Genomic DNA, 10659 nt, shown 5'->3' with positions numbered 1-10659 from the left:
AGTTAGTTGCGGGCTAAACAGTGGGGTGGTTGGGGCTAAACAGTGTGGTGTTGGGGCTAAACAGTGGGTTGTTGGGCTACTAAACAGTGTGGTAGTTGGGGCTAAACAGTGTGGTAGTTGGGGGTATCACTATCACTGCTGATGAGAGATTCCCTTTCTGGTAGGTGGAACGCTGAACTATTCTCCCCACGTTGCCATGGCCACGCACCCCAACACACCCGGGTCATTGTCACAGCTACCGCAGCCACAGTCATAGCTACCAGGGCCCCCAGGACCAACGCCCCTAGCAACCAGGGCCACGCCTCCATCATCAGTTCCAGGTAAGGACTGAGAACCTCCGATATCCTTTGGTCTGGAGGGGAGGGGAGAGGAGAGGAGGAGTCCTTTACAATCCTTCAGGCATTCACGATTAAAACATGCCTATTACCAACAACACACACGGTACGTACCTGAGTCGAGCATGTACGAGTATTCGTACCCCAGGTCTTTGCTGGAGGTGAAGTATTCTATGTTTCTGTGTAGAGGTATGAAGGGCACCATGTGGTACTGCCTGTTGTGACCGATGGGAGCATTGAACTCTGGGTATTGGGTCTGCTCTGGAGCATGTCTCCTCAACCACTGCTCATAGATACTAGAGAGAGAGAGAGACAATTAGATCCAACCAAATCATGAGAAAACAAAAAGATAATTACTTGACACATTGGAAAGAATGAACAAAAACACTGAGCAAACTCAAACGCTATTTGGTCCTAAACAGAGTACACAGTGGCAGAATACCTGACCACTGTGACTGACCCAAATTTAAGGAAAACTTTGACTATGTACAGACTCAGTGAGCATAGCCTTGCTATTGAGAAGCCTGTCTTCTATTGAGAGCCAGGTCTGCCTATGTGCACACTGCCCACAAAATGAGGTGGAAACTGAGCTGCACTTCCTAACCTCCTGTCAAATGCATGACCATATTAGACAAATATTTCCCTCAGATTACACAGATCCACAAAGAACTTGAAAACAAACCCAATTTTGATAAACTCCCATATCTACTGGGTGAAATACCACAGTGTGCCATCACAGCAGCAAGATTTGTGAGCTGTTGCCAGAAGAAAAGGGCAAACAGTGAAGAACAAACACCATTCTAAATACAACCCATATTTATCTTTATTTATTTTCCCTTTTGTACTTTAACTATTTACACATCGTTACAACACTGTATATAGACATAATAAGACATTTGTTAAGTTAAAGTTAACAAACAGATTACTGACCATTTCGAATCTCACCGTACCTTCTCCACTATGCAATCTGGTTTCAGAGCTGGTCATGGGTGCACCTCAGCCATGCTCAAGGTCCTAAACGATATCATAACCGCCATCGATAAGAGACATTACTGTGCAGCCGTATTCATCGACCTGGCTAAAGCTTTCGACTCTGTCAATGACAACATTCTTATTGGCAGACTCAACAGCCTTGGTTTCTCAAATGATTGCCTCGCTTGGTTCACCAACTACTTCTCCGATAGAGTTCAGTGTGTCAAATCGGAGGGCCTGTTGTCCGGACCTCTGGCAGTCTCTACAGGGTGCCACAGGGTTCAATTCTCGGGCCGACTCTCTTCTCTGTATACATCAATGATGTCGCTCACCATTACGCAGACGACTCATTCTGTATACCTCTGGCCCTTCGTTGGACACTGTGTTAACTCGCCTCCAGACACGCTTCAATGCCATACAACTCTCCTTCCGTGGCCTCCAACTGCTCTTAAATGCAAGTAAAACTAAATGCATGCTCTTCAACCGATCGCTGCCCACACCTGCCCGCCCGTCCAGCATCACTACTCTGGACGGTTCTGACTTAGAATATGTGGACAACTACAAATACCTAGGTGTCTGGTTAGACTGTAAACTCTCCTTCCAGACCCACATTAAACATCTCCAATCCAAAATTAAATCTAGAATTGGCTTCCTATTTCACAACAAAGCATCCTTCACTCATGCTGCCAAACATACCCTCGTAAAACTGACTATGCGCTAACGAACCCGATCATCCCGTCTTCCGCGACGTCACTTTAGAAAATTAGCCTCTCTAACGCACTCCCTCACTCAACAAATTGGATGCAGTCTATCACAGTGCCATCCATTTTGCTACCAAAGCCCACATATACTACCACCACTGTGACCTGTATGCTCTCGTTGGCTGGCCCTCGCTTCATACTCGTCGCCAATACCCACTGGCTCCAGGGGTCATCTCACGAGTCTCTGCTAGGTAAAAGCCCCGACTTATCTCAGCTCACTGGTCACCATAGCAGCACCCACTCGTGCACGTGCTCAGCAAGGCTATATCTCACTGGTCACCCAACAGTCAGTTCTTCTTTGGCCCCGCCTCCTTCCAGTTCTCTGCTGCCAATGACTGGAACGAACTGCAAAATTTCCTGAAGCTGGAGACTCTTACCTCCTTAATCTAGCTTTAAGCACCGCTGTCAGAGCAGCTCACATAATCACTGCACCTCGTACATAGCTTATCTGTAAATAGCCGCATCCAATCTGCCTCATCCCATACTGTATTTATTTAATTTATTTATCTCTGCTCCTTTGCACGCCCAGTATCTCAACTTGCACATTCATCTCTGCACATCCTACCGTTCCAGTGTTTAATCTGCTATATTTGAATTACTTTGCACCATGGCCTATTTATTGCCTACTCCATCCTCTTATACTCCTACTCATTTGCACATGCTGTATATAGATTTCTCTACTCTATTTATTGATTGTATGTTTGTTTATTCTATGTGTGTAACTCTGTGTTGTTGTATGTGTCGAACTGCTTTGCTTTATCTTGGCCAGGTCGCAGTTGCAAATGAACTTGTTTCTAAACTAGCCTCACTGGTTAATAAGATTAAAATAAAAAATAAAAACATTTGAAATGTCTTTATTCTTTTGGAACTTCTGTGAGTGTTATGTTTACTGTTAATTTTTATTGTTTATTTCACTTTTGTTTATTATCTATTTCACTTGCGTTGGCATTGTTTAATATGTTTCCCATGCCAATAAAGCACTTGAATTGAGAGAGAGGGTGTGTGTGAGGGGAGAGAAAGAAAGAGAGAGAGAGAACAGGTGTGGGTGGGTGGGTGGGTGTGTGCGTGCATGTGTGTGTGTGTGTGTGAGTGTTTGTGTGTGTTTGTATGTGTGTGCTCACCTGTCTACGTAGGCGTGGTGCAGTAGGAAAATAGGGTCATTAGCTGACCCCTGAACTGAAGACATGGAGCCATTCATGAAGATGTGAAGAGAGGCGTGCATCCCCATCACCACACTGTTACCCAGGCCTGTCTGAGGGTTCCCAAAACCTAGAGGTCAGGGGTTAGATGACATCCCCATCACCCTACTGTTACCCAGGCCTGTCTGAGGGTTCCCAAAACCTAGAGGTCAGGGGTTAGATGACATCCCCATCACCCTACTGTTACCCAGGTATGTCTGAGAGTTCCCAAAATCTAGAGGTCAGGGGTTAGAGGTTAGATGTCATCCCCATCACCACACTGTTACTCAGGCCTGTCACAGGGCTGCCGAAACCTAGAGGTCAGTGGTTAGAAGTCAGGGGTTAGAGGTCAGAATACAACACCAGAGTTAGGGTTAGAACAACGCTCTCTAGAGTGTTCTAGAACTACTGACTTTCTAGAGGTCTAGAACTAATAACACAAACACACACACATACACCCCTACTTACCTTCTAGTGTGTTTCTGAAGCTGAAGTTAGCGGAGCGGTCCATGGCTCCCGTGTCGTAGTCACGGAGACTGACCGTGAACTCCACCTCTGCTGCCGTTGGCAACCGCGGAACCAAGTTATGGTTGTGGTTGCCAGGGTTACGCAGCAACGGCCCCTCGTCGCTACCGTCACACAGCACCCCCCTTACGCTGTAGTCTACCGCACGCGAACACATCACCTACACACATACACACACACAAAACTATAGAATCAGGACAACTGCATACCACATGATTGTGTTAGCCTGCTGAGCTAAAGCTTAAGCATTAAAGTAACTGTCCAGTGAAAATCTCACTTTTAAAAGTTCATATTCTCTTAACTCATACCCAAATAAAGTTGTTGACTCATCCTATACTCGCATCTGTGGCCAAAGCATAAATTGGAGAAAAACACTTCAAAAACCCCACTTCAAACTTGTATCTCAAACAGATCTTAAAAAAAATGCTTGCTATTTCCTCATAGCGGATGACATTATCCTCCAGAGGAGGATGAGTTGGCCAATCAGGGGTCTACTTGCATGAATATTTTGACCGGTATACGCCCACACTATTTTGTTGTTGGGGTACGTACGCCCACACCATTCCAAAACAGAAAAGCTTATTTTTAACATACTTAATAACCAGTTTTTGGAAGGAAAACGATTTCCCTCAGATCTATAAACTGGTTGATTCGAGCCCTGAATGCTGATTGGCTGAAAGCCGTGGTATATCAGACCATATACCACGTGTATTACAAAACATTTATTTTTAGTGTTCTAATTAAGTTGGTAACCAGTTTATAATAGCAGTAAGGCACCTCAGGGGTTAACGGTATATGGCCAATATATCACGGCTAAGGGCGTTGCGTCGTGCATAGGAACAGCCCTTAGGCCTTATTGCTTAATTATAGGTCATGCAGTACCAGTCATAAGTTTGGACACACCTACTCATTCCAGACTTTTTCTTTATTTTTACTATTTTCTGCATTGTAGAAAATAGTAAAGACATCAAAACTATGAAATAACACATATGGAATAATGTAGTAAACAGAAAAGTGACACTCTTGGCATTCTCTCAACAAGCGTCATGAGGTAGTCACCTTGAATGTATTTCAATTAACAGGTGTGGCTTGTTAAAAGTTAATTTGTGGAATTTCTTTCCTTCTCAATGTGTTTGAGCCAATCAGTTGTGTTGTGACAAGGTAGGGGTGGTATACAGAAGATAGCCCTATTTGGTAAAAGACCAAGTCTATATTATGGCAAGAACAGCTCAAATAAGCAAAGAGAAACAACAGTCCATCATTACTGTAAGACATGAAGAACTTGGAAAGTTTCTTCAAGTGCAGTCACAAAATCCATCAAGCGCTATGATGAAACTGGCTCTCATGAGGACCGTACAGGAAAGGAAGACCCAGAGTTAGCTCTGCTTCCGAGAATAAGTTCATTAGCGTTAACTGCACATCAGGAATTGCAGCCCAAATAAATGCTTCACAGAGTTCAAGTAACAGACACATCTCAACATCAACTGTTCAGAGGAGACTGTGTGAATCAGGCCTTCATTGTTGAATTTCTGCAAAGAAACCACTACTAAAGAACACCGATAATAAGAAGAGACTTGATTGATCCAAGAAACATGAGCACTGGAAATAAGACCGGTGGAAATATGTCCTTTGGTCTGATGAGTCCAAATTTGAGATTTTTGGTTCAAACCTTCGTGTCTTTGTGAGACGCAGAGTAGGTGAACGGATGATCTCCGCATGTGTGGTTCCCACCATGAAGCATGGAGGAGGAGGTGTGATGGTGTGGGGGTGCTTTGCTGGTGACACAGTCTGTGATTTATTTAGAATTCAAGGCACAATTAACCAGCATGGTTACCACAGCATTCTGAAGCGATACGCAATCCCATTCTGTTTGCACTTAGTGGGACTATAATTTATTTTTCAACAGAACAATGACCCAACACACCCTCCAGGCCGTGTAAGGGCTATTTGGTTGAAATCTGTCCTTTGGTCTGATGAGTCCAAATTGGAGATTTTTGGTTCCAACCGCAGTGTCTTTGTGAGACGCAGAGTAGGTGAACTGATGATCTCAGCATGTGTGGTTCCCCACGTGAACCATGGAGGAGGAGTGTGGGGGTGCTTTGCTGGTGACACAGTCTGTGATTTATTAGAATTCAAGGCCACTTAACCAGCATGGCGACCACCAATCCCATCTGGTTTGCACTTAGTGAGACTATAATTTATTTTTACACAGGACAATGACCCAATACACCTCCAGGCTATGTAAGGGCTATTTGACCAGAAAGGAGAAGTGATGGAGTGCTGCATCAGATGACCTGGCCTCACACAATCACCCGACTCAACCCAATTGAGATGGTTTGGGATGAGTTGGACCGCAGAGTGAAGGAAAAGCAGCCAAACAAGTGCTCAGCATATGTGGGAATCCTTCAAGACTGTTTGGAAAAGCATTCCAGGTGAAGCTGGTTGAGAGAATGTCAAGCGTGTGCAAAGCTGTCATTTAGGCAAAAGATGTCTACTTTGAAGAATATAAAAATAAAATATATTTTGATTTGTTGGTTACACATGATTCCAATGTGTTATTTCATTGTTGTGATGTCTTCACTATTATGTTTACAATGTAGAAAATAGTAAAAATAAGAAAAAAACCCTTGAATGAGTAGGTGTGCCCAAACTTTTGACCGGTACTGTATTTCATAAAAATCTGGAAACACTGGACAGTTTCTGTCACGACTTCCGCCGAAGTTGGTCCCTCTCCTCTCTTCGGGCGGCGTTCGGCGTCGAAGTCACCGACTTTCTAGCCATCGCTGATCCTCTTTTAATTTTCCTTTGGTTTGTCTTGTCTGTATCACACCTGGTTCCAATCCCATCAATTACATGTTGTGTATTTAACCCTCTGTTTCCCCTCATGTCCTTGTCGGTGATTGTTTGTTTGTAAGCTATGTGCTAGTTATGTTCTGGTGTGCGACGGGTTTTGTACCCACGTGTATTATTTTGATATATTTTGGTTTTCTGAGTTTTTGAGCACTTATTAAACTGCTTTCTACCAAGTTCGATCTCCTGCGCCTGACTTCCCTCCACCCAGCACGCACCCCCTAGTTTCCTTAACTTGGGAGCGAGCACAATTCAGAGCTCAGGCACAGAACCACCTCCAAAACCCCCCCCCCCCACACACACACACACACACCAACACACACACACACAACAGACACACACACACACACACACACACACACACACACACACACAGACACACACCACACACACACACAACACACACACACACACACACACCACCACACACACACACACACACACACACACACACACACACACACACACAACACACACACACACACACACACACACACACACACACACACACACAACACACACACAACACACACACACACACACACCACACACAACACACACACAACCACACACACACACACACACACACACACACACACACACACAACACACACACACACACTCTCTCCACAGACTGTGGTGGGAGGCTGTAGGTGACTGGAGAGGAGAGGAACCCCAGTATATATGGGGTTTGAATATATTACACAATATTATATAGGGGAAAGAAATTTGTGCTTTAGACTGAGAGAAGAGAAGATGCTTTCTAAAGTTCAACCAGGAAAATAATCTGCTGTTTCAGTACAAATAAACCATGCAGGTATCATAGAGCATCATTATCCGATGGATTACCTTCTACATACAAGATCTCTCATCACTACTGCTGTCTCTAACTCATGTGAAGTGAGCCTTATATAGTTTTTTATACTGGTGTGTGTGTGTGTGTGTGTGTGTGTGATGGGTGTGTGTGTGTTGTGTGTGTGTGTGTGTGTTGTGTTGTGTGTGTGTGTGGTGTGTGTGTGTGTGTGTGTGTGTGTTGTGTGTGTGTGTGTTAATCACAGAACATGGCCTCTGGCAGAGACATGAGGTACTCAGACAGTCTCTGATAACCACCCTCCTCTCCCCACCTCTCCTCTCCCACCCTCTCTCCTCTCCTCCATCTCCTCTCCCCGTTTTCTCCTCTCTTTTCCTCATCTCCTCTCGTCTCCTTTCTTCTCCTCCTCTCCTCTGCGATCCTCTCCTCTCCTCTCCCAGTTCCTTTCCTCTTTTCTCCTCCAGTCCTCCTCTCCTCTCCCCAGTCCTCTCCTGTCCTGTCCTCATCTCCTCTCCCCAGTCCTCTCCTGTCCTCCACATCTCCTCCCTCCTATCTAGGCTACAGGGGAGCTCAACAAGGATAGTATATCATCACAGTATTCAAGTCATCACAGGAAAAGTAATAAAGAAGAGTTGAATTATTAAAATGTCTATTCACATTCTGTGAGTTGAGAAGCATGTACCGTCTTGTTGATTACATCTCTATAGTGTAAGGGGGACTCTTCTCCTCCTCTCCTCTCCAGGCCTCCCCGTACCATCAATGAAAATACAACACTGTGGAGACTATTGTGAACTTCTAAGAATAATGCCAAGGTGACAGTGAGAGTGAGAGGAAGGGAGGAGAAAATAGGTAGGCAGGAAAGGTGAAGAGAAAAGAGAGAGTAAGAGGATGGAAGAGACAAGAAGAGGATGAAAGGTGTCTCACCCTCCAAGAAGAGAACACTGAAGCAGGGCTGATGAGGTTGGGGTCTCGGGGGCTCCGGGCGCCCATCAGGTCGTCGGTGCAGACGTCACAGCCCTGCGCGTCCCGCCAGTCCCAGTACGGGATGGAGAATTCAAAGTCCCCGGTCAGCTTCCGAATATCACGCTCCCAGTGCAGCAGGTACGCACGGTGCCACGGCAGAAAGGCGGGAGCCCAGTGGGCGAAGTCCACATCTGTCCAGACATTCCCCGGTCCACCGAGAAGAGCATTCCTCGAGACATAGTAGTGCATCCACACAAACACGTCATAGGTCGAGACATCAGAGAACAGTGGGGTGCTCCCGTTATTCATCTCCCGGTAGGTCCCGGTAGCTATGACGTAATCCTGGCTCACTGTGTGCTTGGCCAGGTTGAGGTATGAGATAAGTTTCCGCCTTTCCGCCGCCGAAAGGTGAAACACGTTCCGCCTCACGGACTCTCTCCTCTCCCCGCACTTAGTACCAAACAGCCCGAACTGGCACTCTCCGCAGTTGAACCCCATGTAGTTGGAGGCGCACTGGCAGGTCCGGTTATAAAACACCAGAGGCCACCTCTCTCTGTCGTCCAAGCCGGAGAACGGGTAATTCAGCCCGTTGGGTAGATCCGATACCTCCACGTCCCGGCAGAACCCCCTGCCAGAGCTGGCCCCGCAAGCCGAGCCATCCCCATCCCAGACCGGGCAGCACTCCTTAGAGAGCAGGGCCTCCGTGGTGGCGCAGAGACGGGGAAACTGCTGCTGGGATAACCGCACACACTGGAGGAAAAACACACCGTGGAGGAGCAAGAACCGCATCGCAACACTTCACCACACACACCAACACAAACACAGCTGTCCAGGCCTGTCTTGTCCTGTCACACACACACACCAGCCCGGTGACGTGCCTAGAGTCATTGAGAGAGGAGTTGGTAAGTAGAAGTGAGATAAGACGAAACCCATGTAGCTACTCCAGTCAGATCAGAGTCACTCAGATACGACTCGACTTCTCCTCCCTCCCCCGCACTCCCCCCTCTCTGGACCGGTGGTCACATACCTCATGACCCCGGGGGTGAGCTTGTTTCATGGGCGGGTGGTTCCCTGAACACACACACACACACACACACACACACACACACACACACACACACACACACACCAAGGGTCTTTCTCACACATTCTGACGGACTAACCAACGGATATAATTTCTTTAATTACACTGCAGGTTTCAGGGAAGGTCTTTAAGGGTTAAATACATGTAGAAAAAAAGCATATCCATGTATTTCTTTGTATCACTAAAGCACTAGCCTACGGGATTCAGTGAAGGCAATTGAAATGTGACTATAGAAAGGATGACATTTTGGTTCAAGTTTCTTTCTGATACTTCCCTTCAAGTTTCTTAACCACAGAGTTATGTTGTCGTTATTTTTTGTTTCAAATGTTTAGTTTATTTTAAAAAATCGACTATGACCCAGATTTTCCCACTTTGCCATCAGACAAAATAGTCTCAGTTCAGAAAGCAAACTGTTATCTGTCACGTATGCTCTTTCTCCGGCGCTCTAAGTCGCCATACTCACACGCCTCAGCTGGATCGACAGGTTACCGCGCCTTTTTAGCAGAGGTGACCGGTCCGCTCCTGATCCCCGGGATCGTCATCTTGGTCGGCGTCCTGCGGCTGGGGCCGCACGTCGGGGAGGGGGTACTGTCACGTGTGCTCCCTCTCCGGCCTCTAGGTCACCAGGCTGCTCATTATGGCGCACACCTGTCACCATCATTACGCGCATCAGCGCATTATGACACTCACCTGGAATCCATCACCTCCTTGATTACCTGCTCTATATATGTTACTCCCTTTGGTTCCGTCCCCAGGCGTCATTCTTTTTATTCCTGTGTCTTGTCTGTGCGTTGTTCATGTTTTGGCTCATGTTACGTTTATTTATTAAAACGCGCACTCCCTGAACTTGCTTCCCGAATCTCAGCGCAAACGTTACATTATCCCAGAGAGTAATAGGAGGAAAATTATCTGGACAAGCATATTCAATTATGATTCATGGTGGTGAATAAATCAGAAATCAAATGTCTCCACACAACATCACAATTGAGTTCCTTATTATTAGTTTCATTCAGACACTTTGTGTGAAAAAAACCATCTCTTGCAATAGCTTTGAATAAGAGACTTGATTGGTCCAAGAAACACGAGCAATGAACGGTTGAAATCTGTCCTTTGGTCTGATGAGTCCAAATTGGAGATTTTTGGTTCCAACCGCAGTGTCTTTGTGAGACGCAGAGTAGGT

The 10659-nt window shown here is 46.0% G+C and overlaps 1 protein-coding gene across 1 annotated transcript; it reads right to left on the bottom strand.

Moving 5' to 3' along the window:
- Positions 1 to 85: 85 nt before the first annotated feature.
- Positions 86 to 9321, bottom strand: LOC111955187 (tyrosinase-like). Its single transcript, XM_023975314.1, has 5 exons — positions 8357 to 9321; positions 3715 to 3931; positions 3190 to 3337; positions 450 to 631; positions 86 to 352 (listed from the first exon to the last, which is right to left on the bottom strand). Exons 1-5 carry the CDS (start codon positions 9182 to 9184, stop codon positions 102 to 104), a joined length of 1626 nt encoding a protein of 541 aa, XP_023831082.1. The 5' UTR covers positions 9185 to 9321; the 3' UTR covers positions 86 to 101.
- Positions 9322 to 10659: the final 1338 nt, after the last annotated feature.

This window comes from Salvelinus sp. IW2-2015, linkage group LG30 (genome assembly GCF_002910315.2).
Source record: "Salvelinus sp. IW2-2015 linkage group LG30, ASM291031v2, whole genome shotgun sequence".
Lineage (NCBI taxonomy): Eukaryota > Metazoa > Chordata > Actinopteri > Salmoniformes > Salmonidae > Salvelinus > Salvelinus sp. IW2-2015.
Note: the sequence above shows the minus strand (reverse complement) of the source record. Positions and strands in the feature narration are given on the sequence as shown.

Bases quoted from the DNA above. Each gene is read 5' to 3' on its own strand.
- LOC111955187 (XM_023975314.1), bottom strand. From the start codon at position 9,184: ATGCGGTTCTTGCTCCTCCACGGTGTGTTTTTCCTCCAGTGTGTGCGG. The intron at 3,932-8,356 runs GTGAGACACCTT...GTATGTGTGTAG, and splicing joins CAGTGTTCTCTTCTTGGAGG to GTGATGTGTTCGCGTGCGGT. The intron at 632-3,189 runs GTGAGCACACAC...CTCTCTCTCTAG, and splicing joins CACCACGCCTACGTAGACAG to TATCTATGAGCAGTGGTTGA.